The sequence below is a fragment of the Moschus berezovskii genome, chromosome 22, assembly GCF_049115385.1.
Source record: "Moschus berezovskii isolate FMDL1 chromosome 22, NW_MosBer_1.0, whole genome shotgun sequence".
NCBI lineage: Eukaryota > Metazoa > Chordata > Mammalia > Artiodactyla > Moschidae > Moschus > Moschus berezovskii.
Genome location: NC_142481.1, coordinates 15,391,076 through 15,418,738, shown reverse-complemented (window position 1 = coordinate 15,418,738; position 27,663 = coordinate 15,391,076). Strand labels below are relative to the sequence as shown.

The 27,663-nt window shown below is 52.7% G+C and overlaps 3 protein-coding genes across 4 annotated transcripts; 2 read left to right on the top strand and 1 right to left on the bottom strand.

Moving 5' to 3' along the window:
* The first annotated feature begins 16 nt into the window (after positions 1 to 16).
* C22H19orf33 (chromosome 22 C19orf33 homolog) lies at positions 17 to 960 on the top strand. Its single transcript, XM_055412259.2, has 4 exons — positions 17 to 147; positions 264 to 364; positions 492 to 572; positions 707 to 960. The coding sequence occupies exons 1-4, from the start codon at positions 126 to 128 to the stop codon at positions 806 to 808; spliced, it is 306 nt and encodes a 101-aa protein (XP_055268234.1). The 5' UTR covers positions 17 to 125; the 3' UTR covers positions 809 to 960.
* Positions 960 to 10,403, bottom strand: YIF1B (Yip1 interacting factor homolog B, membrane trafficking protein). 2 transcript variants are annotated; one of them, XM_055412256.2, is made up of 8 exons: positions 10,200 to 10,403; positions 5,254 to 5,492; positions 5,064 to 5,168; positions 4,840 to 4,918; positions 4,649 to 4,706; positions 3,496 to 3,651; positions 3,310 to 3,403; positions 960 to 1,356 (listed from the first exon to the last, which is right to left on the bottom strand). In XM_055412256.2, the coding sequence occupies exons 1-8, from the start codon at positions 10,249 to 10,251 to the stop codon at positions 1,201 to 1,203; spliced, it is 939 nt and encodes a 312-aa protein (XP_055268231.1). In that variant the 5' UTR covers positions 10,252 to 10,403; the 3' UTR covers positions 960 to 1,200. The 2 variants fall into 2 exon arrangements, with proteins under 2 accessions (XP_055268231.1, XP_055268232.1); XM_055412257.2 differs by having other exon boundaries at positions 10,209 to 10,394.
* Positions 10,404 to 12,264: 1,861 nt separating this feature from the next.
* On the top strand, positions 12,265 to 24,522 carry KCNK6 (potassium two pore domain channel subfamily K member 6). The gene is made up of 3 exons (XM_055412255.2): positions 12,265 to 12,913; positions 20,122 to 20,517; positions 20,709 to 24,522. Exons 1-3 carry the CDS (start codon positions 12,592 to 12,594, stop codon positions 20,927 to 20,929), a joined length of 939 nt encoding a protein of 312 aa, XP_055268230.1. The 5' UTR covers positions 12,265 to 12,591; the 3' UTR covers positions 20,930 to 24,522.
* Positions 24,523 to 27,663: the final 3,141 nt, after the last annotated feature.

The following is a 27,663-nucleotide window of genomic DNA, read 5'->3' as shown; positions in this document are numbered from 1 at the left end:
CAGAGGTCGGGTGGGGCTCCTCAGAACTTCCTCGCAGGCCCACTGCCCCTCCCCAAGGCCCGCCCCCAACACTCTCAGCCCTGCTCCAGCGCTCTGGCCCTGCACACACACTTTCTCTCACTACCATGGAGTTCGACCTGTCGGCAGGTACGCTGCTGTGGAGTGGGGAGCTTGAGGGCCAGAATCAAGCCCAAGGGTCTGCCTCCAAGGGGGGTCATTATCTGCGCCTGCGCCAACCCATCCACTATCTCTTCTCCCTGCAGCCGTGGAGTCCACCTCCAAGAAGCCCCAAGGGGCAGGCAAGGTGGGAGACCCCAAGCACAGCCCCCCCAAAGTTCAGGGCGGGTCAGCTGATAACCTAAAGGTAAGTCACCTCATTCCTGGAAATTGCTTTTTGACCCCAGGACCCTGCTTGGTCTGGGGCCTCCGACTTGGGGGGACTGGGAGGCGGGAAAGGGGCCCCCGGCCTCACTGGTGTGCCTCCCAACTAGCATCACCACGGCCATGGCCACGGCCAAGGGAGCGCCTCAGATTCCAGCAGCAGCTCCAGTGATTCGGAAAATGAGGCAAAGGTAAGAGGCTTCCCCCTCCGGAGCCGGTGCCTGGCGCCCCAAGTGAGGGCGGAGTCCCAGCCCGGAAGGCGGACCGAGGACTCACCGGCGGAACCCTCTCTCCCCTCCCACCCCCACCGCCCCCGGCCCCACAGCCCGGCTCGGAGCGGCACCAGAGCGCCTCAGGCAAGGTCAAGAAGCCCAAGATGAAAAAGGAGAAGAAGAAGGAGGAAGGGAAGAAGAAGGCTTCCCATTGATGGGTCTGGGCGGGGCTCATTAAACCTTTGCTCGGCCTCCTGGTCGCCTTCTGGTCGCGAGGCGCCGAGAGCGGTCCCCGGGCTCCTTCTCCCTTCCCGGGCCGGGCCTGCCCCCTGCTGGACACCGCGCGCCAAGGAGAAGCTGCCCACGCCGTGTCCGTCAGGGTTTATTGTTTCTGTACAGTGGCCGCCCCGCTGGGGGGCGGCCTGTGCAGCTGGAGATCTCAGCACCTCGGCGAGGGCGGGGAGGGCGGGAGGGGCTCGGGCTGCAGGGCGCCCCCGGTGGCCGGCAGGTGGCCGGGAGATGAGCTGCGACGGCATCGCCGGTGGGGGTGAGGGGGCGGCGGCCGCCGGAAGCAGCAGCGGCGGCGGGAGGCGTCGCGGGGCCGCCCTCACCGCACCAGGTGGAAGGTGAGCCAGTACATGAGCAGGGGCTGTGCCGCCGCCACGGCCATGGTCAGGTACATGCGCAGCTGGTTCCGGGCCCCACGCACCGGGATGCCCTCGGCCGCCGCCTCCGCCAGAATCTTCAGCCGCAGCGTCCGGATCTGGACCGGGGAGGGAGATCACTCTTGAGCCCGGCCTCCTTCGGAACTCCAGGTTCCCCACCCTTCCTTCAGAGAGTGGCTGGGCTCAAGTCTGCTCCTGGGGAGCCTCGGGTTTCTCCTAGATCTCCTAACACACAGGGAGGACCTCCTTGTCCTCCCAGGCCTTGGGAGAAAATGTGAGAGGGTTCGAAACTCAACTGCCAAGCGAGGGCCTTAAGTTGGTGAAGTGGGGAACTTCAGTGTGAACTCCGTGCTCAAGGGGATAGCCAGACTCGGCCCTTTGGCCACCATCAGCTTGTGCTGCACTTGACGATTTTTCAACACAAGCCAGAAATGCCACTTTTTCTCCCAACTGTTTTGTTTAAACCGCCCCTAAAGTTGTAAATAATGACATGTAAATTGAAGTTTATCTGTGGGGCAGATCTGGCCCACCAGTCACTAGCTTTTGCTCTCTGCTCCTCACACTTTTCATATGTTCATGGGGTTCTCAAGGCAAGAAGGCTGAAGTGGTTTGCCGTTCGCTTCTCCAGCGGATCATGGTTTGTCAGAACCCACCACCATGACCTCTCTGTCTCGGCTGGCCTTACACGGCATGGCTCATAGTTTCACTGAGTTACACAAGGCTGTGATCCATGTGATCATTTTGGTTAGTTTTCTGTGATTGTGGTTTTCATTCTGTCTGCCCTCTGATGAATGAGGATAAGAGGCTTGTGCAAGTTTCCTGATGGGAGGGACTGGCTGTGGGGAAAACAGGAGTCTAGCTCTGGTGGGCAGGGCCATGCTCAGTAAATCATTAAATCCAATTTTCTGCTGATGGGTGGGGCTGTGCTCCCTCCCTGTAGTTTGGCCTGAGGCGGCCCAATCCTAGAGTCTGCAGTCTTTATGGTAGGTTATAGGCTCTATGGTAAGGGTAAGGGCGATCTCCTCGAAAAGGACTTATGCCAGCATGCCACACGCCTCCCAGGACTGCTACTATCAGGACCCTGCGGCAGGTCACTGTCGACCCACGCCTCCGCTGGAGACTCCCAAACACTCCTAGGCAAGTCTGGCTCAGTCTCCTGTCACCCAGGAGAAGGGGGCGAAAGAGGACGAGATGCTTGGATGGCATCACTGACTCAATGAGTTTAAGCAAACTCTGGGAGATAGTGAAGGACAGGGAAGCCTGGCATGCTGCTGTTCATGGGGTCACAAAGAGTCAGACGTGACTGAGCGACTGAGCCACCTAAGACTTGCTCACACTGATACTCTCAGTATCCTGAAGTGGAATTATCACCCCATTTTACAAAGGGTTTCCCTGGTGGCTCAGTGGTAAAGAATCTGCCTGCCAAGCAGGAGACAGGTTCATTCCCTGGGTCAGGAAGATCTCCTGGAGGAGGAAATGGCAACCCAATCAAGTATTCTTGCCTGGGAAATCCCTTGGACAGAAGAATGTGGCGGGCTATACAACCCATGGGGTCACAAAGAGTCAGACATGACTTAGCAACTAAACAACAACCTTTTCAGAAAACGGGAAACAGGTTTAAAGAGGGAAGTGAGCTGCCCAGGATCCAGCGAGGCCTGGGGTTAAAGCCAGGCCGAGTGGATCCCAGGGCTCCTAACCAGCACTTCTATTCCAGCTGGAAAGACTCTCAGAGAAACTACTTCAAGGACACTATACTCTTTTCATCCTAAAGGAAATTCTGGAAAGAAAGCCCACCATACAAGAAAAGTGGAGTGAGAGCCCACTAGCTGGCTCCTCCTCTCCCTTCAGCAACCCCTCCAGACACCCCCTCTTCTGGGAAGCTCTCTGGACCCCAAGGCTAGGGCAGCCACTCCAGGACTCCTCAGTTCACCAGTATGGCTATGGGTCTAAACTCCCACCTGACATCCCTTGCTCAGATGACCCCAGGGACCCCCAACTCTGTCCAGAAGGCCTGTGCCCAGAGTTCCACCCTCCCTTGAGCCCCAGCTCACCATGAACACAAAGATGGACACACAGCACCAGCCCAGCACCAGGTAGTAGCCGATCTTCCCAAAAAGCAGGCCCATGAGGACCCCACCAATCATCCTGCGGGGAGAGAGAGAGAGGGGGGAAGGCTGGTCTGAGGACGAGGCCCCGGGGCTGGAGACTGGCAGTAGGGAGGCAGAGGGGGTACTCACCCAACATACTTGTAGCCCAGGAAGGCCACCAGGTCGATAGTGCTGAGGTCTGTGTTGACAGTGACAAGGTAGAGGCTGAGTAGGATGGCCAGCACCTCCAGTGTCAGCCAGGCCAGTGCCGAGCTCGCCTGCAGCCCCAGGAGGTCTGGAGAGAACCTGCCGACACCCGAGCTCTGTCAGCCAGCTGGCTGGCTCAGACCCTCCCAGGGCAGGGGGGACAGCCTCTGGGGGCAGGGTGGGCGCTAGAGACCCGGCAGGAACCAAGATGAATGTGGGCCCTGTCCTAGAAATCCCGTCCCAAGTGACAGCCAGCCCAGAGAGGTCAGGCCAGGATGGGAGAAAGCACAGGGCAGAGTAGGTGTGTGACCCCACTGGGGGGGAGGGTGTCCGAGAAAAGGGGGCACTTGAGCTGAGGCTTGAAGGAGTAAGGAGCTGATGGGGGAAGGAGCCCTCTGCCATATCCCCAGGGCCGCAACAATTCACGGCTCTAATGACAATGGTTTTCCATGCCACGAAGGTAATGAACAGGGGTCTGTGAGCAAGAGGTGGGGGCCTGACCCAGGCTGGAGGGTGGGGAGGCTTCCCTGAGGCTGTACCAGCACAGTGGAGACATGAGGAGTGGGGAGGAACACACTCCTCAGCAAAGGGAACCAGGTGTGCAAAGACCCTGGGGAGGCAGCCCAGGCCCTTGGCAGAAACAGAAGCAGGACCAGAGTGACTGAGCAGAGTGAAGGGAAGGGGCAGAGAGAGACTTCAGGTGGGCAGTGATAGGCTCCGGAGCTGGGGCTTGGTCTGGGGACAGCTTCTGAGCAGGGCACAGAGTGGGGTTGGCATGGCCAGGCCCACCTCTCAGACAAGACCTTCCTGTTGGAGTTGGGGTGCAGGGGGTATGTGGGGGCCGGGCAGTTAGTTAGGAGAGGCCAGGGGAAAGCTAGATTCAGTGTCACCCACCACAGGGTGGGGTGACGGGCTGCACATGAGTGGGGAAGAAAAAGGCGAAGGTAACCCTGAGGGTACACTGAGGGCTCTGTCTTGGGCCAACTGGCTCACACGGTAGGATTGTTCTGACCCAGGGGAACCAAAGAGACCTTCTTGACTGTCCCCCCTGCACTGCAAACCCCACACCACTCAGCTGACCCCAGGCCTCTCTTACCTATCCTGGGTCCCCAGCGCCAGGCCAGCCACCAAGACGTAGGTGATGAAAGCCATGGCTGTGGGAGGCAGACACACAGACACTGGTCAGAAGAAGAAGGACCCTCGGGGCCTCCGGGCACCTAAACGTCTGCCCGAGACAGGCCCGCCCGGAGGGAGGAGGCCGCCGGGTGGAGGTGGGTGGGATGAAACCTGGAATGTAGAGGTCAGGAGCGTTGACGTCAAAGCGGGGGGCCACTGGCGTGTCCTGCTGGTACTGCACCTCCCAGTCCTGTGGGTAGAGAGGGGGGAGCAGGCAGGACCTGGAGCGGGATGCCTGCCCCCCTGCAAGCCCTCTCTCGGGGCCAGTCTATCCAGCCTGCTCCTCAGTCTCCTTTACCCCTGCCCATCATGTGCCCTGGGGGGCCAGTGCTCACCTGGTGTAGGTAGGGAAAGACGAGCAGGCCCAGCTTTTTGCCCACGTACATGGTGTCCACAGCGAAGTAATACTTGAGCTTGGTGACAGGGATGAAGCGGTCGATCTGGGAAGGCAGAGCTCAAACCTGAAGCCCTGGCCCCACAGCCCCTGCCTGCCTCCCCCCACTCCCACCAGCCCAGCCCACTTACGTTCTTATCCACCAGCTCCTTGCCCTGCGCAGCGAGGCTGCTCCCATAAGCCATGGCCATGTTGGACACAGGATCAGCCAGGAAGGCCCCCTGGGGCGAGGTGGCGGCTGCAGGGTAGCCCAGGCCACCAGGCACCCGCTGGGCCCCATAGCCCCGGCTCTGGGCTGAACTCGTGTCATCAAAAAGCTGGTGGGGGTCAGCCATGCCTGGCTGGGACACAGGAACCCTCCGCTTCGAGGCTGCAGGGGAAGAGGGGTGGGAGCCTCATTCATTTGTCAGGAGCTCTCCCTCTGGCTCCTGCTACAGTGGGGCACTGGTTTTGATGTCAGATGGGTTGTCTAACCAACTGTGGTGTTGGAGAAGACTCTTGAGAGTCCCTTGGACTGCAAGGAAATCAGTTCTGAATATTCATTGGAAGGACTGATGCTGAAGCTGAAACTCCAATACTTTGGCCACCTGATGTGAAGAACTGACTCACTGGGAAAGACCCTGATGCTGGGAAGGATTGAAGGTGGGAGAAGGGGACGACACAGGATGAAATGGTTGGATGGCATCATCAACTCAATGGACATGAGTTTGAGCAAGCTCCGGGAGTTGGTGATGGACAGGAAGGCCTGACATGCTGCAGTCCATGGGGTCCCAAAGAGTCGGACATGACTGAGCGACTGAACTGAACTGAACTTAGGGTTGTCTAGTCAGGTCTGGGCAGCCTCTGCCATCCATCCATCCATCCTTCCAAATAAAGATAATGATGATGATGATGATAATGATGACAATGATGGCTACTATGTACTGGGGTTGACTGTGCAGATAATCCTGTACTAAGCCTTTTACAAGCAAAGTCTCTAGACAGACTGTCTCTCTTCCTGTTCCCTCTTAGTCACTCAGCTCCAACCGCAGGGGCCTTGTTGCTCACTGAACACATCAGGCACCTTCCATCTCAGGGCCTCTTCACTGGCAATTCCTCTGCCTGAATGCTCTTGCTTCAGACACCCTGAGGACTCCCTCTTCTCGAAGTCCTGGCTCCGTGGGACCTTCCCCAACTATCCTGTCTACAACTGCATCTCCCTTGGTAACACCCCCCTTTCCCTTTCTACGCTTAATTTATATCTAGAAAACACAGCACCAACTGACATACTAGCTGTTTAATTTCTCTTGTTCACTGTCTCCCCGACTCCAATGTGAGCTCCCCAAGGTAGAGAGCTCTGTCTTGTTTGTGGCTGAAGCCCTAGCCTCTAGAACAAGGTTGGAGTAGATGCTTGATTAAAAAAAAAAAAAAAAACAAAACTGATGAATGAATAAATGGCCACTCCCATTTTACAGATTTGGAAACTCAGGCTTAGAGAGGCTAAATGGGGACTTCCCCGGTGGTCCACTGGCTGAGATTCTGTGCTCCCAATGCAGGGGGCCTGGGTTTGATCCCTGGTTGGGGAACTAGATCTCACGTGCGGCAACTAAGACCTGATGCAGCCAAGTAAATAAATAGATAAATAAATAAAGAGAGGCTAAATGACTTGTGCAAAGAGAGTGACAGAGCAGGATTCCATCCCAGGTCGGCCTGTTAAATATTATAATAACTAAGCCCCAACTGACCACTGAAATCACATCAGGCCATGTTCTGAACACGGTGGATGAACTCGTTTAATCCTCGCAACAACCCATTCTGTACTGATGATACTATCATCCCATTTTACAGATGCTGCTGCTGCTAAGTCGCTTCAGTCGTGTCCGACTCTGTGCGGCCCCACAGACGGCAGCCCACCAGGCTCCCCTGTCCCTGGGACTCTCCAGGCAAGAACACTGGAGTGGGTTGCCATTTCCTTCTCCAATGCATGAAAGTGAAAAGTGAAAGTGAAGTCGCTCAGTCGTGTCCGACTCTTCGAAACCCAATGGACTGTAGCCTACCAGGCTCCTCTGTCCATGGGATTCTCCAGGCAAGAGTACTGGAGTGGGTTGCCATTTCCTTCTCCTTTATAGATGGGATGCCCCCAAAGAGGTTCAGGTTCTTGCCCCAAATCATACAGATAGCATGAAGCAGAGCTGGGTCTCAAGTTTTCAAAAGGTTTTCTGCTTCATATGGGGAACAGGCTGGGGAGGCCGGGACAGGGAGAGGAGAGGAAGGAGACGAGGAGATGGTCCAGGTAGGAGAGATGGATGAGGTGGGCATTGGGGGGGGTGCTTCGGGATGAATCTGGAGGAAGGGCAGGATTTCGGGAAGTGTGCTTGGCTAGGGTAGGGTAAAGAAGAAGGAAGAATCCACGTTGTCTTCCCAGATTCTGGTCTGAGCGGGTGAGGTGCTGTCTACGGAGATGGGGAATATGAAGAGGGCGGATCTGAACCCAGCGCTCTGGCTCCAGCACCCTGACCCAAAGCGATGCCTCCACAGTAGATTTACTGAGTGCTTCCTCTGTGGCAACCGCCATGGTGGGAAAAGGGCAGTAGGATTACAATGGGATGGGGGAGAGGGGTCAAATAATCCATGCCATGGATTTTTCCACACCTCCACTTTCTTCTCGGTGGAAAGGTGTCCACTCTCTGGGGCAAAGCGACACTCATAAACTGCTCAGCCCCTGGCCTGTCCCATAGAAGAGTGATCCATCTCATCACCTGTCATCGGTTATTAGCCCCTCAACTCTTCCTCTTCATTATGTGTAGCCTGAAAACAGACCCAGGGAAGTGCTCCATCTCAAAGCCAATAGCACCGGCCCTGGCCCCCTTGTCCCTGAGCACCACTTCTCTTTCCCTCTGCCACTTCTGGCCAAAGGGCTGGTTTCCTGAAAGCTTTGGTATATGCCCTTCCTTCCTCTTTGTCACCACCTCTGACCTTGGCAGTTGGGGTTCTGCTCTCACTGGTCCTGTAAACACACCTGCACCACCAGGTCAGGGCTGTTATTCCTCTCTGCTCAGACTCAAGGCCCTTGGCAGCACTGAGGCCCTTGCCACAAACGCCAACCTCTGACTCAGTATCTGCTTTCCTGGCTTCTGAGGCACCGTACTACCTTTTTCTCTCTCCTGTCGGGGTCCCACAAACATCAACTGAGCCCCTCTGTGTGTTAGGCTCTGCTGGCAGGCAAAGTGGATACCGCAGTGAACAAAAGGGAACAGCTCATGACTTTATGGAGCTGATGGTCTGATCAGTCCCTCAGTCACTGGTTTCTCTCCAGCTCCCTGAACTGTGTGACCCAATTTTTCACCCTTACCCTTGTCTTCTGCCTCTCACCTAGGGCAATCTCATCACACTCCTGGCTTTCAAAGCCACCCACCTGATGCCCTGGGCTGTCTCTAGCCACCATATCCTGCCACGGCCCTCTGGCTGCCCCTGGCCCTTTACCTCTGAGATTGGTTCTCACCCACCATGTCTCAATGTTACCCTCCTTTCTCAGATTCTGTCATCTTGCACCTGAATTAAATGTCCTACCAGGTTCCCCTGTTCATCCTTGGGTCCAGCAGAGAGTATTTCATGCCCTCTGCCTAAGATCATTGCCCACTGCACTGAGAATCAAACCCAAATGCCTATGAGGCCCTGAATGACCCAGCCCTGCCAACCACCCTGGTTTGTTACCTCTCCTGGGACTCATTCCACCTGGCCACAAGGGCCTCCACCTCTTGGGCCCTGACCCTCCTCCTCCCTTACTCAAGCTTTAGAACAGACATTGCTATCACCCTGGAACACGTTCCCACAATTAACACCAGCCAAGAGAGCACCTGGCCTCAGCTCAAAAAAGACTCCTTCTCAGGAGACCTTCCTTATCCTCCATATAAAGCCCTAGCCCTACCTTGCTCATTCCCATAATATCCAGTGGTTCTTTTTTCTCTGTTAAGCAGTTAACACAATTTCTAAATCTATCTTCATTTGTCTACTTGTTTACTCAGCACAAGCCTCCCAGGCTTTTCCCTCATCACAAATCCCCTTCTCATTCCTCATCATCAGCTGTATCTCTTCAGGAAGCTTCACCTACATGGCAGGGCTGGGTCAAGTTTCCTAATCTGGCTAACACACACCTCCGTCCCAGTCATAAGCTCTCTGACTGTGCTTCCCCCATCCCAGCCCTGAGCCCTATGCCTGCACATAGCTCCATCACACACTAGACTGCTGCTGTCTTCTGCTCTGTATGTACTGGGAGCTCCATGAAGACAGGAAGCAGGACTGATGGGCACGTCTGTGTCCCCAAGATCCCCTACCACAGGGCCAACCAGGTATCTTAACAAAGGTTGAAGGGAGGAATGCAGGCATCATGTCTTGAGGCCTACTCAACTCCCTCCCCCACCCCATCAATTTCCAATTTACTCCCTTTACAGTTCTAATTACTTCCCAAATTATCTTGCGGACTAGTTTACTTCCGAGTTTAGTGTCTGTCTTCTCACTAAACTCTGCGCTGTTAAGTTGTCAAGTTGTAGGCTACCACTGGGTATTCAAATTCCACCAGCACTGGGCCTGGCACAAGAGAGTTGAAGCAAGATACGCTGAATGAATAAATGAGATGCACCGACACTCCTGGAGATGAAGAGGAACTTAGAGATAGAAATTCACAGACACGGGAAAACAGCACAGTAAATCCAGGTTCAGATCTTAAATGAGAAGTAAACACGGCCCTCTGCGATCACGTAGGACTATAGGACTATAAACGCCGTCCTATGGTGCGTGAGCAACCGCGCAAGGCCACGGAAGGGTGGAGAGCGGCCAAAGGGCTAACTACAAATGAATGGAAGTCGCGTTTTTCTGCACATTACACAATATCTTTCCCAAACTTGTTTTCTTCTAAAGGAATTTCCTAAAGAAAAGAAGAATCGACCCCAACGCGCCCCCTACCCGAACCTGGCATCCCTGCGCCGTGCACACCTCGTAGCTCCCTGACCTCGTGACCTCTGACCTGTGGCGACCTCGCCAACCGCCGAGGCGGCCCCGCCACGCCCCGCCCTTCCGATCGCTTCGGTCGGCCACGTACGCCACTTACGCTGCCGGGGCGTCCCCGCAGCCGCCAAGCCTGCCTGGTTCATCTTTCGCCGCCGTAGCCGCTGCCGCCGCAGCCGCCGCCCCAGCCACGGTTCGAAATGTGCCCGCCCGGCTCCCGTAACCACGCCCTACCGGCAACACGGCAGCCTATGGGCGTCTCGATCGCGCAAAGGCCACGCCCTCTCACGGAGGCCTAGAGAAGTTGGCGGTAAGAGGAGAGTTTGGAGGCCGGTGACGTAAGGCAAGAGTCAGGCCTGCAGGGCCAGGAGGGCGGAGTCGGGAAGAATCCGTGGAGTGGGAGGTGTCGTGCATGCTGGGAAATGTAGGTGTCGCGCGAAGAGGCCGATGGGAAATGGAGTTCTCTGTAACAAGCGCTCAATTTAGCTCCTGAGAGCACTGGGGAGCCAGAGAAGGATATGGAGCAAGAGGAGACCCATTTGTATTCCCCAGCGGCAAAGTGGAGTTGTGCTTGTACAGGGCTTATAGGGCTTATACAGTTTTGCCAGACTTTCGGTATTAAAGTGATTATTTAGACTGAGAAAAGGACATCCAACAAGTTAGATGGGTAGAACCAGTTGTCTTTGCTTGAGGTGTATTGTTAAAAAACAAAATTAAACCGAGAAAATATGAAGACCTAATGGGCTTTATTCAACAACTTATGAATTAGGCAGCCTCACATCTAGTAAATAGGAGGGAGTTTGTAGGAGATGTACAAAACGGAGGGTTTTTGTGAAAGGAGGCAAGGAAGTTATTAATAAAAGAAAAGAAAGAATTGTTTCAGGCCACGTCACCTTCTTTGGGGGGGAAGGTGAGAATCTTTCTTGTAGAATACTTCTACTTTTGTAGGTGGGAGTTGGGGATGGGAGTGGGGAGTGTAGAAATGGAGAGGTCCCACACGACAGATCACCTCACTGGTGCTGACCAGGAAATTCCAAACTGGCCGATTAAGGTTACCTTCCTGCGGAAGGACAAAATTGCAACTAGGTCAGATATTAAAATCTAGGTTTGGTATCATGGGGCTTCCTTGGTGGCTCAGCTGGTAAAGAATCCGCCTGCAATGCAGGAGACCTGGGTTCGATCCCTGGGTGGGGAAGATCCCCTGGAGAAGGGAAAGGCTACTTACTCCAGCATTCTGGCTTGGAGAATTCCACAGACTGTATAGTCCATGGGGTCGCAAAGAGTCGGACATGACTGAGTGATTTTCACTAATGTGTTGGTATCATGGGCTTTAGCACAAGTGACACATTTGGGGTCTCTGGTTTTCTTTTTAACACTATCTTTGGACATGTCCTCCAAAATTCATAAAAATGCTCCTGTGTTGCAACCTGGTTTCCCTGGTTTGCCAAAAACACTATGACCCTCCGCAACTGAGCGCACACAGGCACACCTGCTAGTGAGGAGCCCTGAAAATTGTTACCGTAGTTCTGTGTCTGCCCTCTGTCTCTCCCCGCCTAACTCTGTCCCCTCCTCTTTCTCCCCCTCAGCCTCCCCTTTTCTGTCCCTCAGTTCCTCCAGTTATCTCAGGCAAAGATAATGGTAGAAATGACTTCTGAGGAGTGATAGTATTCCGGAAGGATGTCAGCAAGTGACCCTGTCACTGTGGCTTTCCCTTTCCTCCTGTGAGACATTGTCTTTTCTGGGGAACTTGAAGACTGTTCTGGTCTCTCAGTTATGAGTCCTGGCTTCACAGTCCTGTAGGCTTCGCCCTCCCAGCCCCTGTCACTCTGCTTCCCTCATCACAGCCCCTCATCCTCTGGTCTGTCACTCTGTTGAAGTGCTGGGAGCCCCCTGAGGGCAGGACCCAGGACAGTTTCCCTGGCATCAACCTGCAAAGGGCCGGGCACAAAGTGGGCGCTGAGCAAAGATTTAGTGAATAGCTGAGGATCCCCAGTCCGTGAGGGCACAGGTGACACCTGGCCCTGTGGTGTCCCCCTTTGTGGCGTCCCCTCCAGGTGGATGCATTCCCACTCCAGAACGCACGACTTGACGAAAGGATCGAGGGCTGGATTTCAGTTTGTCCCTCTGGCCCCTCAGCCAAGCGCCCGGCTGCGGCGCCGTCGGGCAGCGACTCCTCGGTCCGCGGGCGTAAAAGTTTTCGGATTCTCTCTGGCTTAGGGAGCCGCCCCCTCGGGGGAGGAAGCACCCTGCCGGTCTCCTAGGTCCGTGAGCGCTGGGCTCCTCCCCCTCGGTGCCCACACCTGGCGGTGGGGCGTGCCTCAGTTTCCTCCACCCCCGCCCCTCCCCTTTTTTCTCTTCTTCCTCTTTGGGTCGCTGGTGGCAGCGCGTCCAGCACTCCCGGAACTGAAGCCGGGCGCCGGACGATCGGGAGGCGGGGGCCACGTCAGCGGGGCGGCGGGGGGCGCCGCGGACCGGCCGGCTGAGCCATGCGGCGGGGCGCGCTCCTGGCGGGCGCCCTGGCAGCATACATCGCGTACCTGGTGCTGGGCGCTCTGCTGGTGGCCCGGCTGGAGGGGCCACACGAAGCCCGCCTCCGAGCCGAGCTGAGGATGCTACGCCAGCAGCTGCTGCGGCGCAGCCCGTGTGTGGCCGCCCCCGCCCTGGACGCCTTCGTGGAACGGGTGCTGGCGGCCGGACGGCTGGGACGGGCCGCGCTCGCCAATGCCTCCGGGTCTGCCAATGCCTCGGACCCCGCCTGGGACTTCGCCTCGGCTCTCTTCTTCGCCAGCACGCTGGTCACCACCGTGGGTACGTGAGCGCCGCCCCGAGCCCCCGGCCCACGAGGACCCGGGACCCCCTGCTCTCCCTCGCCTCCCTAGGGACCCCAGAGCCACCACGAAATACCCCGATCCTAGCAGATCATTCTCAATTAACTCTGAGCCCAGGATCCCCTCAAAACCCCTTGATGAGAACCTGGGACCCACACTTGTGGGATCCTCCACCTTGGGGAGCCCGCATTCAGACCTTTCCTCTCAGTAGGAAATCTACAGTTCGTTTGGGGTCCAGGGCCATCCTCAAAGTACCTTCTGGCAAGCATCTAGGGCTCCCTTCCTCTGCCTTAACCACCTTGGAGACCTGGGTCCAGTCCCCTCTAGGCCTGGAACAATCTCAGAGACCTCCTTTGAGAACCCAGGGCCCTCTGCTTGAGACCCTCTCCCCATTAGCCACCCAGGACCTCCGCCCTTCTCTCTGACTCAGACCTCCATCCCCTCCAACACTGTCTCCTGATTCTGCAAATACATCCTTCTGGGATGTGTCCTTCCAGAAGCCTCACCCCAATCTCCTCCCAACCCTGGTGGCCCAGTGAGGACCCTGAATCTCCAGACCCTCTCCATGCACCATCACTAAAGACCTTACTGCCAGTAGAGATCCCTCAGCAAAGACCTGGGGAATCCATCTCAGACTTTCATCCCTCTGGACCTAGACCACTCCCCAGCAAGGGCCCCTGCCCTCCCCCTGACCATTGTCATACTTCCCTGCAGGTAGCCCTGACTCTAGACACAGAGCCCCTCTTCACATATCCCGCTCCTTCTTGGCATCTCCTTTGTATTGGGGGAGCCCTCAATGCAGGGCTTTCCTTCCATTAGGGACACCCCTGTTCCCTCTAAACCTGGGACTTCCAATTCTGCAGCCCTAAGCTGTGGAAGTGTGGGAGAGAACTCGAGCACCTTCCAGGAAGAACCACTGACTTTCTAACTGGAAGGTCCTCACCCAGGACTCCCACCCCTCCAGTCCCAAAACAGCTCCAGCAAAAACCCCCAGTGTTTTTCAGACCTGGGACTTTCCGTGGGGGCCTCTATTTATTTTGACCTCTCCACCCGGCATGTGGGATTTAACCTGTGCCCTCTGCAGTGGAAGCTCAGAGTCCTAACCACTGGATGACCAGGGAATTCTATAGGGGTCTCTTTGAATGTGACAACCCTAGCTGAGACTGTCACCAATCTCTGGTCCCTGATACTCCTTGTAAGAGCCCCAGAATACCTTGGACCCCAATGCTGGTCACACATGCTATCCTTGAGACAAGAATTCACCCCCTCCCCCAACCAGGGTACCAGCCCAGGGACTCTACTCTCTGAGCCTGCTGCCTCTGCCCCTAGACTCCGCCTGTCCACCCTGAATTTCCCAAGAAAGGAAAGGGCTCCTTGGGCCCTGGGACCCCTTTAGTCTCCTCCAGACCCACAGCTGGGACCTTTTGCCCCAACTCTGTCCCAGCCTGGTTTGGACTCTCCCCCCATCAAGCATGCTCCAGGCTCTTTGTACCCCAGAACCCTCCCCACTATTCACTCAAGACCATTACCGCTTTGCACCCTGGACACTCTCAGCCAGGACATGAGACACACACCCCCTCTCATCATCCCTTTAGCATTGTCTCCCGCCATCATGTTGCCTCAGGCATCCCTTGGGCTCAGAAGCCCCCTCTACCTGAGAACCCCCTCTCCTAATCCCATTTGTAATCCCACTGGTGCCTGTCCCCCTTCTTCCTCTGGACCCAGGACCCCAGCCCCAAACCAGGATCTGTTTCAAACCAGGACACTGGCCTCTGATTTCAGATTACTAACTGGACCCCACAGATCCCCTTCTCTGGACCCCTACAGCCTCAAGTAGGACCAACACACACCCCACCCCTCAGCCCTAACCGGGAAATCCCTCACCTCAAGGCCCTTCAGACCTGGAAAATCCCTTTGTTTGTCAGGCTCTGCTGGTCCTCCCACAACCCCTCCCCAGCCCCCAAACTTCCTCTTTGCCTCTTTGCTAGGATTTGGCTTCCCAGGAGACTCAAGTGGTAAAGCATCTGCTTACCAATCCAGGAGACTGAGGAGATGCAGGTTGGATCCCAGGGTTGGGAAGATCCCCTGGAGAAGGAAATACTAACCCACTCCAGTATTCTTGCCTGGAAAATTCCATGGATAGAGAAGCCTGGTGGGCTACAACTGTCCATGGGGTCACAAAGAGTTGGACATAGCTTAGCGATTGAGCATGCTAGGATTTGGACTAGGGGTGAGGTCTGGGGCTCAGCTAGCCCACACACCTAACTCTCCATCCCTGCTGACAATAGCCTTTGCCATTTGTCACCATGAGGGCCTTTGTCACTGTCAAGTGGACCAGCAAACCAGGCCACGGCAGCTGGGCTGGATCTCACAGACACTGCCCACTTGCTGGCTGGGCCCGCCCAACCTGCTTCGGGGCTTCACTCTCCCTCTGTCTCTTCCTAGATCCTGCCTTCTGAGAAGTCATCCCAGGCAGGACAGGTGAAGAAGCCAAACTCAAGGCAGGCACAGGTTCAGATTCCTGTTCAGCCACTGCTGATCTCTAGTCCTCTGTGTCTTCCGTCATCTGTGAAATGGGGATAATCACACTCCCTACTTCACAAGAATAGTAAGATCTGGTAGAAGACTTAACCACACCACATACGGACTTTAACTCACTCATCACAATAAGCCTTGTGAGCCAGGTGCTGTTTGTGATCCTGTTTCTTAGCAATAGAATCTGAGGCCTAGAGAGGTTGGACAACTTGCCCAAGACCACACAGCTAGGAAGTGTAGATTTGAACCGAGGCTGTCAGGCCTCAGAGTCCCATGCTCTTTTTTTAAATAAAAAAAATTTTTTTTTTTTTTAATTTTGGATGCACTGGGTCTTTGTTGAGGCACGTGGTCTTTCTCTAGTTGCAGCACGCAGGCTTCTCTTGTTGCGGCAATAGAGCTTCTCTAGTTGTGAAGCACGGGCTCTAGAGCACACAGGCTCAGTAGCTGTGGCACGTGAGGTTTGTTGCCCTGTGGCATGTGGGATCTTAGTTCCCCAACCAGGGATCGAACCCAAGTCCCCTGCATTGGAAAATGGAGTGTTAATCACTGGACCACTAAGGAATTCCCCAGAGTCCCATGCTCTTAACCAGTGCCCCACACTACTTCTTAGGCTTCCATGAATGATGAAGGGCGATACATGTATATTGTAAAAAAATTTCTAACATTCCTTAAAAATGGTAAGTTATTGCAATAGGAGACAGAGATTGACCTCAATTCAGAGTATAGCAAAGACAGCTGGAGATTTAGAGCTGAGAGCAGAAGGAGGGGACTACTGGATGGAAAAGTACTAAGAGGGGGCATGGACAGTAGGGGGATTCTTGCTAAATTGGCTTAATAGGATTCTTGTTAAAGACTACCAAGGACTTCAATACAAGTGATGGATAATGAGAAATTTGATCAGATGTCAAGTGTGGGGGATTCTCCCTAAATAAACTTAGAGGCATTGTTGCGTCCAACTCTTTGCGATCCCATGGACTGTAGCCCCTCAGGCTCCTCCGTCCATGGAATTTTCCAGGCACAAATACTGCAGTGGGTAGCCATTCCCTTCACCAGGGGATCTTCCTGACCCAGGGATTGAACCTACATCGCCCACATTGCAGGCAGATTCTTAACTTAGGATTCCTGCTAAAACCAGGCTTAGTCATGAAGAAAACTCAGAGGGGCCTGATTCAGCTTCGTCAAGCAGGAAGGCTGTGTCCATGAGCCATGCCAGTAATAATAACCGAGGACCGACAGAGCCTCATTTATCATTAGTGCTGTTGGTGAAACCAGGAGCCCTGAATATATCTAGAGAAATGGAAAACCCGCCAACAATCAGAGAGGCCTCTCCCACAGCGTTCCTGGGCTTGTCACAGGCCCTAGTCTTCTGAGAAAGATCTGAGGCCTGGAGCTGGTTCAGGCAGCCTTGCTGCGGTTGAGGCCAGGGCTGGAGGAGTCAGCCCACTTGGAACTGGGAATGCGGGGAGGGAGCGAGCATCACAGTCCTGCTGACTCTTTCTATGACTGTGCCAGGTGCCCTGTTCCAACCTGTACTCAAGGAGGGGCTCATTTATGAGGCCATTTTCAAGTACTCTGAGGAAACTGAGGCTCAGAGAGAAGTCACTTGGCCAGTATCACTCAGGGACCAAATAACAAGGCACTGCTTTGGACTCAACTCTTGGAAGTAGCAAGTTGAGGCTCATAACCCACATGCTCTTTTTCTTTTTTTAAAAAATATTCACTAGTTTTTCAAAAATATCTGTTTATTTTTTTGGCTGCCCCTGGTCAAAGTTGGGGCACAAGAGATCTTCGATCTTCTTTTCAGCATGAGAACTCCTAGTTGTGGCATGTGGAATCTACTTCCCTGACCAAGCATCGAACCCCATCCCTCTGCATTTGGAGTCCAGAGTCTTAGCCTCTGGACCACGAGGGAAGCGCTCCCCACCCTCGTCCCGCTCCGACTCTAACTTTGATTTTTTCTGTTTATAAGGATTTCACGTCATTTGCAAACCTGTCCTTTCAGCCAGGCTGCTGGAGTTTCTCCATCAAAATCCTTGTATTATTGAAGCTTGGAGCCATAAGTGATAAACCTCAAATAACAGTTGCTTAAATATAATGGGAGTTTATTTCTTGCTCACGTTCAAGGGAGTCACTCCAAGACCAGAATGGTGCTGCACGGTCAGAGACCCTCAGCTTCCAATATAACTCTCAGGCCAGGCGCAGTTTCTATTCCCAAGCTCATCTCTTGGTCCCAGATAGCTGCTCATCTTCAGCCTTCCTATCTGTGATCTAGTCAGCAGGAGGAGGGAGTAAAGAAGGGAGATAGGCATCTCCCTGTCTTTAAGGACACTTCCTGAAGTTGCTTGCTTCTTCTGTCTATACCTCCTTGGCCATAAATTATTCCAAACCACAACTAGCTGCACTGGAAGAGGGAATGTCTTTATTCCCGGTAGCCACGTGTCCAGCAAGATCTAAAGGATCTTTTATTTTTCCCTAGTTTTTTCTTTTTTAAACTGGGGCGAAATACACATAAAATTTACTATCTTAACCATTTTTAAATGTACAGTTCAGTGGTATTAGGTATATTCGTATTGTTGTGCAACCATTGCCAGCACCCATTTCCAGAACTCTTTTTACTTTTATCTTTTTAATATTTATGTATGTATTTAGGTCGGATCAGGTCTTTGTTGTGGTGTAGGGGCTTCTCTTTAGTTGTGGTACACAAACTTAGTTGCCCCGAGGCATGTGGGATCTTAGTTCCTCAGCAAGACCAGGGGCCGAACCCACATCCCCTGCATTGGAAGGTGGATTCTTAACCACTGGACCCCCAGGGAAGTCGCCAGAACTCTTTGGATCTTGCAAAACTGAATCTATCCCCTGGTATATGCTAACTCCCCACTTGCCCCCTCCTCGACTCCTGGCAACCATTGTTCTACTTTCTGTCTCTGTGATTTTTTTAATGTTTATTATTTTTTAAAATTAATTCATTTATTTGGCTGTAACCAGATCTTAGTTGTGGCACATGTGATCTTCAGTCTTCATTGCTGCCTGCAGAATCTTTAGTTGTGACATGTGGGATCTAGTTCCCTAACCGGGGATCAAATCCAGGCCCCCTTGGAATGGGAGCGCACTGAATTTTAGACAGTGAACCGCCAGGGAAGTCCCCTGTCTCTATGATTTTGACTACACTAAGTACCACATATAAATGGAATTGCAGAGGTTTTGTCTTTTTGCAACTGGCTTATTTCACTTAGCATAATATCCTCAAGATTCATCCATGTTGTAGCATGTGCAGAATTTCCTTCCTTCAAAAGGCTGAATAATATTGCATTGTTTGTACTTACATTTTGTTGATTCATTCACCCATCAGTGGACACGAGGTTTATTCCCACCTTCTGACAATTGTGAAGAATGCTGCTATGAACATGGCTGTGCAGGTATCTCTTGAGCCCCTGCTTTCAATTCCTTTGACTATATAAAAGCCAGAGGGAGACTTCCCTGTGGTCCAGTGGCTAAGACTCCACGCTCTCAATGCAGGGGGCCCAGGTTAGATTCCTGGTCAGAGAATTAGATCCCACATGCTTCAACTAAGAAGACCTGGCTCGGTCAAATAAATGAATACTTTTTTGTTGTTGTTGTTTTAAAAAGTCAGAGCCAGGGGATCCTTTGGTGTGGAAGATGGGCTCAGGGGAAAGCCTGCTCATATAGGCAATGCTTTCACACTTTCTTACGGACCACAAGGCTGGATCTGTAGTCTTTTGGGCAAGACATTTTACTGTCAACATAAATCAGGCCCCTTACCACCCCAGTCATATCTCTGACCCTTTGGTTTGATTAATTTGAGAAATTGCACATTGCCGAAGTGAGCCAGTTTCACCAACACCTGATTTCCCCTTTGTCGTATTTCTGTTTGCAAAACTCACACCCACACTGACCTTCCTGTGTTCCCACCATCCTCCAAGAGCACGATGGGGCTTGTCACACCCATTAAAAAATTTATTTATTTCTGGCTGCCCTGGGTCTTCGTTGCTGCATGTGGGTTTCCTTTAGTTGAGGAGAGTGGGGGCTACTCTCCAGTTGCGATGTGTGGGCTTCTCATTGTGGACCATGGGCTCTAGGGCATGTGGGCTCCAGTAGTTGTGCCCAAGCTTAGTTGCCTTGCAGCATGTGAGACCTTCCCGGACCCCTGATAGAACCTGCATCCCCTGCAGGGCGCGTGCTGCCCTGTTGGATTGTGTGGTGTCCCCTGGGTCACAGACAAAGTGCTTTGAGCTGAGATGGAGCCACAGGAGGGCCCCGAGCAGGGGAGGGACATGACCTGACTCCCGTGTTCACAGGGTCCCTCTGGCTGCATGGGAGGAGAAGGGAGACCAGGGAGGAGGCTGCCAGTAGGCAGGACCAGGATGAAGCCTTGTTGTGGAGTGAGGGGGAAAGTGGGTGGGTTTGGGCTCTGTGCAAAGGTTGAGACAACAGAGTGGATGTGAGTGGCAAGGGAGCCGAGGATGACACCAGGCTCTCAGCCTGCGCCGTGTGGAGGGTGGAGGTGCCATCACCGGAGATAAGCGAGTCTGGGAGGGGTGGCTTTGGGGCTAAAATTAGTCCTCAGTTTAGGGCAATCACCGACCCCAGAGTGGATGCTGAGTGGGCCGAAGGATGTCCCCCTGACTCCCGCAGGCTACGGGTACACGACGCCACTGACCGACGGGGGCAAGGCCTTCTCTATCGCCTTTGCGCTCCTGGGCGTCCCAGCCACCATGCTGCTGCTGACCGCCTCGGCCCAGCGCCTGTCGCTGCTGCTCACCCACGCACCCCTGTCCTGGGTGAGCCAGCGCTGGGGCTGTGCCCCCCGGCAGGCAGCCCGCTGGCACCTGGCTATCCTGCTGGGGGTCATGGTGATCGTCTGCTTCCTGGTGCCAGCCGCCATCTTTGCCCACCTTGAGGAGGCCTGGAGCTTCCTGGACGCCTTCTACTTCTGCTTCATCTCTCTGTCCACCATCGGCCTGGGTGATTACGTGCCGGGAGAGGCCCCCGGCCAGCCCTACCGGGCCGTCTACAAGTTGTTAGTCACAGGTGAGTGGGGTGGCTGGCTGGGGACTGAGGGCTGGTGTGAGGGTGGCCTGGCCCCGTCCTGGAGGGATGGGGCATTGAGAGTCACAGCCCCATCCTGGGGGATCCCGGAGCCCCATGGCCATGACCTGGGCGGTCTGGGTCTGCTCATCGGCGGTCTGGGTCTGCTCATCCCCTGTCTGCCGTCTCTGCAGTCTACCTCTTCCTGGGCCTGGTCGCCATGGTGCTCTTGCTGCAGACTTTCCGCCGTGTGTCTGACCTTCACGGCCTCACAGAGCTCATCCTGCTGCCCACTCCGTGCCCCGCCAGCTTCGCGGAGGAAGATGACCGGGTGGACATCCTGAGCCCCGAGCCTGAGCCACACCAGCAGCTCACCGCCGGCTCGCACGTGGACTACGCCTCCATCCCCAGGTAGCTGGGGCAGCAGACCGGGCCTGCGGCTGAGGGGCCCTCGGGACTGGAAGCACTGGACTAGCCCCTCTACAAGCACAGCTGGTGTTCCTGAGGCCCTGCCTCCACTGTCTGCCCTTTGTCTGACCAGCCTGAGCACCGCCCGGATCCAGGAAGCAGCACTGCCTTGTTTCCCCTGCCCCTCCTCTCACCTCCCCTCACACTCTATGCTTCCCTGACTTTCTCACCGTCTCTGTATTTCTCAGTCTTTTCCTCTCGCCATCTGCCTCTCTCACTCGAGTAGCCACTCATCACCTGCTGATTCTCCCCAGCTCTAGGCTCAGACCTCATATCAGGTGCTAGATTGATCACTTCACCTCGGGCCAGTGACTGGCCCCCTCTGAGCCTTGATTCACCTCTTGGGTCAAGTGGAAAGAATATATTCCCTCATTCAAAACTCCCTCCTTTGTGCCAATCCATGCTGGGCAGCACTGGGGCCACCACAGTGTTCCAGATGCTCTGGGCCCTGCTCTCATGGGGCTCTCTGTCCTGTCTCCCATACAGTGACAGTTCATAACAGGCAGGACTTCATTAGTGGGGGCAGGGGAAGGTGGGCAGAGTGGTCAGGGCTGGAGTAGAGGAAGCACAGGGAATGTACCCAATCCAGCCAGGAAGGTCAGGGAGGGCTTCCTGGAGGAAGGGGCAACTGCACTCAGACCTGAAATCTGAAGAGTAGTCAGTCTGGGGAAGAAGGTGTACCTGACTCATTTTCCTCCAGTGTGTCCAGGGAGCTAGATGTATTCGGATATGCTTGGGGTAGGCCTGCATAATAGAGTCTTCCAGGAAGCTGAGATGGGATCCTAGCCCAGTATGGAAGGTACTGCTTTTAGTGAGACACCATTGTAACAGCTGTTCCTGTTTACCAAGAACTAATTACATTACGTTCCCTGGGCTCTGGAGCCAGCCTGTGTCTGTGTTAGTCGCTCAGTCATGTCCGATTCTTTGCGACCCCATGGACTGTAGCCCACCAGGCTCTTCTGTCCATGGGATCCTCCAGGCAAGGATATTGGAGTGGGTTGCCATGCCCTTCTCCAGCTGAAGCCAGCCTGCCTGGGCTCAAATCCCAACTCAGCGGTGTCCTGCCTGTGTCTTTGGGTGGTCATTTTGCCCCTATTTCCTTGGTTTCCTCATCAGTAAAATGGCAATAATAGTAGTTCAAAAGATGGTTTCACAGAGGATGCCATGTTATTCTGGGATGATTTCTTTGGCTAGGCCCTGTTCTGGGTACTTTACACATGAGGACGATAAGGCAGTATTATCAATGGACGTGGGCACATTGTAAGTGTCCTTAAATGACCATCTTGGGAACTTGGCTTCTTTCTTGAGGGCACTAGAGAGCCATGGAAGGGATTTGAGCAGGAGAGGGCCATGGTTAGATTTGGGCTTTTGCTGCTGTGTGTTTGTGGGGTGCGGGGGAGACTGAGGCTGGGGCAGAGATGAAGCAGGAGACAATGGGACTGGGTGAGGCCAAGGGAAGGGGAGGAGAGGGCAAGTCAAGGGATGCTCAGGTGGACGGGCCATAAGGCTTACAGTCTTGGGAGGGACAAGGCCAGGGAAAAGTCCAACAATGCTCAGCTGCCACCAGGGTGGAGGACCTGTGAGAAAACAAATTTGTAGGGAGATGTTGAGGCTTGTTTGGAATATGGTGGCTGTGAAGGGCTCAAGGGACACCCAGGAGAAGGCAGCAGGAAGTCACAAGACCCTCGGAGCAAGGACTTAGGGAGTGGTTGAGGCTGCAGACAGATGAGGAAACCAAGACTATGAAGGTGGGTATTGGCAGCCCTGGGTGGGAATGAAGAGAGATCAGCCTTGAGAAATCAGTCATAGGGTGTATATATATCAGTAAGGAAAGACACAATCCTGACTGGCACTGTCTGACAGTGAAATGGTTTTATATTGTATATCACCCGAGTTGGAGAGATCTCTGGGTATGATACAGTTCACAACTCCAACAGGGTCTTGTGGCCCCTGGTTCCCTCTCTCTCTGCTGTATTACCCTCAGCTGAAGGTTTGGCTCCCACGTGGGCCCTCCTCATGGCCACAAAGTGGCTGTCACAGGTCCAGGCATCACATAAGACATGTTAATTTTTAGTGCAAGAAGAGGGAAAGGGCTGTGTCTTCCCATGGTGCTTCTTTGGAAAGAAGGAAACCTTTTCCCAGTGTCTCCCAGCAGACTTCCTCTTCCATATCGTTGACCAAAATTAGCTCCTGAAACAATCATCGGCCAGAGTGATCATGGCATCACTATGATTAGCTTGAATTCCTCAAGATTCCCCCTGCCATCAGGGACTGAGGCTGGGGCTGAGGTTTTAGTTTGCAGGCTGGTAAATACTTGAACAAAACTGGGCTGCTATTAGAAAGGCAGAAACTTGGGAGAAAGGGAGCTATCAACAAACTAGTCAGCCAGGATGATGATGTATAATTATGCAGGTTGGGACCTGCATAAGGGTTGCCTGGCTGGCAGGGTGGAAACAAATTGGGGCTGAAGTTCAAGGCTGAATATGCCCAAAGGGAACTTCTTTTTCTTTTTTTTCAGGGGGGACTTCTTTTTCTAATTAACATAGTCCCGTATGATGAGCAGTGACCAACAAGAAGAACTTACAAAAGAGACAGAAAGGAAGTTCGAGAGAGGAGTAGGAAAACCAGGAGAGTGGGAAATATTGGTGAGAGATGAGACTTTTAAAAAGGAAAAGGTCAACATTGTCAAATGATACTGAGAAGTCACACAAAATCATTTTAATAACACGAGAGAGAACACTTACATAGGATTTACTACCTGCCAGGCACTGTTCCAAGCTCTTGATACACCAGAATTTATTTTATGCTCTCAGCAACTCTGTGAGTCAGGTACATTCTCCATATTGCAGATGAGGACAGGAGGCCCAGAGAGGTTAAATAACATATTCAAGATCACACAGGAAGTGCAAGCCTGAGATTTAGATGAGGATTTTTGTTTTTTTGGTCACCTTGTCACATGGAGGCTCAGAAATATCCACTGTCTAGTTCTTTCTCAGTCTCCCAGCCTTCCTGGCTCCTCAGTACAGTTGTTGACCCTGCTGCTAAAGTCAGCAGCTGGGTGAGAGGCAGTTGCCTGAGGGAGGAAGGTGCCTGCGTGATCTGGCTTCTGCTCCCCACCACTTCTCCTTCCAAATTCCTTCCTCCAAAAGAAACCAGGCCCTGCTCATTTCAGATACTAAAAAAAAAAAAAAAAAAAAAGTGACAGATTTTCTCGGGTCTCCTAGGCATGTACCAGCAATATACCGGTGTGTATATGTGTGTCATTAATTTTTTTTCTTTCGCTTTGCAAAAGTGGTACTGTATGGTGAGGTAATTGCAATCACAGACTCGGAGGCAAAGTCCCTGGGTATAAATCTGAACTCTGTCATTCCCAAGTCTGTGGTTTTGGGGCCACTCATTTCACCTTCCTGTGCCATTTGCCAATCTGTGAAATGGTATAACAGCACCTACCTCATGGACTTGTTGGAGAATTAAGCAATATCTGTAAAGCTCTTAGAACAGTGTCTGGTGCTCAATAAAATACTGGGCTCCTTTCTGCACCTTTTTTGTATTATATGTCTCATATATGCATATATAATTGTTATATGCTTTTCTAATATTCTCCTTCTGCACCTTGCTTTTTTTTTTTTAACCAACCCAGTGTCATTCAGAGATCATTTCAGAGGCACAAGAGTAGGTCTCATATCCTTTTCTTTTGTTTTAAATTTACTTTTACTTGGGGTTGCACTAGGTCTTCATTGCTGTGTGGGGGCTTTCTCTAGTTGCAGTGAGCAAGGGCTACCCTTTGTTGCAGTACGTGGACTTCTCATTGCATAGCACAGGCTTCAGTAGTTGTAGGACAGGGGCTCATTAGTTGTTGCCCAAGGCCCTAAAGCTTGTAGGCTTCAGTAGTTGTAGCACATCAGCTCAGAAGTTGCAGTGCATGGGCTTCGTTGCTCCTCAGCATGTGGAGTCTTCCCAGACCAGGGATCAAACCTGTGTCCCCTGCATTGCAGGTGGATTCTTATCCACTGCGCAATCAATGAAGTCCCTTATATCCTTTATTTTATGTCTGCTGTGCCTCCTCTAGGACACACGTCCCACAGAATACTGGAGTGGGTTGCCATTTCCTACTCCAAGGAAACTTCCTGACCCAGGGATCGAACTCATCTCTCCTGCGGCTCCTGTGGCTCCCTCACTGGCAGGCGGATTCTTTACCACTGAGCCACCGGGGAAGTCCAAGTTATTTCCATGTTTCACTAATGGACATGTGGGTGGCTGCTAGTCTTTTGCTAGCATAAATGAAGCTGTAGGGTGTACCTTGGGCATGTAAGTTAACAGAGGCACTTTCTCCTGGTACAGGTTTATTCCAGAGTCAGGGAGTACCATGAGGACACCCCAGTCTCTCTGCCTCTGTGAGTCTAGAAGGGCTCAGGTACACAGCTGCTGGGTTTCTTCCCTCAGATGAAGTCACCCTCCCTGGTCTGTGGGGATGGGCTAGCGGGTGTGGGGGCACAGATTTTCATCAGCTCTTTATTTACATGGAACACTTATTCTGCGCTGTGTTGAACAGAATTGGAAATAACAATGATAGACAAAGCCCCAGGCCCTGCCCTCACAGAGCCTGCGATGCAGTGGGAAACAGAGACCCATTCCCAGGCAGCCATAGCCTCGTGTGGTCAGGGGAGGGATGAGGGCTGCTCCCATATCACAGACAAGACATGAAGGCAGGAAAGTGGTCAGGTGGTGACAAAGTAGGGAACAGTATTCCAGAAGGGTTTACAGTGTGTGCGCAGTTTGGAGGAGAGCCAGCACACTGGATCAAGGATATTCAAGACTAGGCTTTGGACCACAGAAAGAGCAAATAGATAAGTGGATAGAAGGGACAACAGGCATCAGTTTATGCAGAGCTCTGGAAAACAATTTAGTTTGGATGTTTCCCTGGGGTCCTGGGGAGGTATGGAAGGTTCCCAGGGTGTTGTAAGCATCAGCATCACCTGGAATACAAATGCTCCAGCCCCATCTAAAGAGTTCAGTTCAGTCACTCAGTCATGTCTGACTCTTTGCGACCCTATGAATCACAGCACACCAGGCCTCCCTGTCCATCACCAACTCCCGGAGTTCACTCAAACTCATGTCCATTGAGTCGGTGATGCCATCCAGCCATCTCATTCTCTGTCGTCCCTGTCTCCTCCCGCCCCCAATCCCTCCCAGCATCAGAGTCTTTTCCAGGGAGTCAACTCGTCGCATGAGGTGGTCAAAGTATTGGAGTTTCAGCTTTAGCATCAGTCCTTCCAATGAACACCCAGGATTGATCTCCTTTAGAAAGGACTGCTTGGATCTCCTTGCAGTCCAAGGGACTCTCAAGCGTCTTCTCCAACACCACAGTTCAAAAGCATCAATTCTTCGGCGCTCAGCTTTCTTCACAGTCCAACTCTCACATCCATACAGGACCACTGGAAAAACCATAGCCTTGACTAGATAGACCTTTGTTGGCAAAGTAATGTCTCTGCTTTTTAATATGCTATCTAGGTTGGTCATAACTTCCCTTCCAAGGAGTAAGCGTCTTTTAATTTCATGGCTGCAATCAGCATCTGAGTGATTTTGGAGCCCCCCAAAATAAAGTCTGACACTGTTCCCACTGTTTCCCCATCTATTTCCCATGAAGTGATGGGACCAGATGCCATGATCTTTGTTTTCTGAATGTTGAGCTTCAAGCCAACCTTTTCACTCTCCTCTTTCACTTTCTTTTCTTTTTTTTTGAAAAAGAAACAACTTTATTGAGGTATAATTTAGGTTCCATATTTAAATTGTACAGTTCAATAACCTTTTAAAAAATGTTTATTTTTAAATGTACAACAGGCTCCAAGACAACACTTCATTCTAGATATGGGTGGCAATAGATGTTATGGCAGGGAACCCAGATGCTTAAACAGGAATGGAATTGAGGATCACTTCAATGACCTTCATTAAACTTAGCTAGTTGTGCAACCATCACCACAGTCAAGTTCTGCAACATTTTTATCTCCCCAATAAGATTCCTCTTAATAATTAACAGTTAGTGATTATTCCTATTCTTACCCCTATGGTCAGTAGCTCAGTCGTACCTCATTTGTGACCACATGGATTCCTCTGTCTACGGAATTTCCTAGGCAAGAATACTGGAGTAGGTTGCCATTTCCTTCTCCATCCTCTTTCACTTTCATCAAGAGGCTTTTTAGTTCCTCTTCACTTTCTGCCATAAGGGTGGTGTCATTAAGGGAATCTAAACCCCTAGGGGTGGAGCCTAACAACCTGTTTTAACAAGCCCTTCTGATTGAGTCTAATGCACTCTGAAGCTTGAAAACCACTGGAGTTTAAAGTCAGCTTTGCAGTCCATCAAAAAGTCATGGTCTGGGGAATTTCCTGGCGGTTCAGTGGCAAGGACTCCAGGCTTCCACTGCAGGGGGCCCGGGTTCAGTCACTGGTGGGGCAACTATGATCCCAGCGGCAAAATAAAAGACGGTCTGAGTTCTTAACTGTTAGGCGTCAGAGTACCAATGAAAACTGTTAACTTATTGAATACTTATTTGTGCCAGGTATTCTTCATGTGTTATCTTATTGACTTCTCAAGACAACGCTATGAGATGACTGCCTTTGTCTTTGTCCTGCAGAGGAGGGTGTTAAGCCGCAGTCAGATTAATTTCCCACACGGAGCCCAAA

Coding starts and splice junctions, on each gene's coding strand:
- YIF1B (XM_055412256.2), bottom strand. CDS start 10,251: ATGAACCAGGCAGGCTTGGCGGCTGCGGGGACGCCCCGGCAGCGTAAG. Junction 4,919..5,063: donor TCTTTCCCTACCTACACCAG/GTGAGCACTGGC, acceptor CTCTACCCACAG/GACTGGGAGGTGCAGTACCA. Junction 3,404..3,495: donor CTGGGCTACAAGTATGTTGG/GTGAGTACCCCC, acceptor CTCTCCCCGCAG/GATGATTGGTGGGGTCCTCA.
- KCNK6 (XM_055412255.2), top strand. CDS start 12,592: ATGCGGCGGGGCGCGCTCCTGGCGGGCGCCCTGGCAGCATACATCGCG. Junction 12,914..20,121: donor CACGCTGGTCACCACCGTGG/GTACGTGAGCGC, acceptor TGACTCCCGCAG/GCTACGGGTACACGACGCCA. Junction 20,518..20,708: donor CTACAAGTTGTTAGTCACAG/GTGAGTGGGGTG, acceptor CCGTCTCTGCAG/TCTACCTCTTCCTGGGCCTG.
- C22H19orf33 (XM_055412259.2), top strand. CDS start 126: ATGGAGTTCGACCTGTCGGCAG. Junction 148..263: donor GGAGTTCGACCTGTCGGCAG/GTACGCTGCTGT, acceptor TTCTCCCTGCAG/CCGTGGAGTCCACCTCCAAG. Junction 365..491: donor GGTCAGCTGATAACCTAAAG/GTAAGTCACCTC, acceptor CCTCCCAACTAG/CATCACCACGGCCATGGCCA.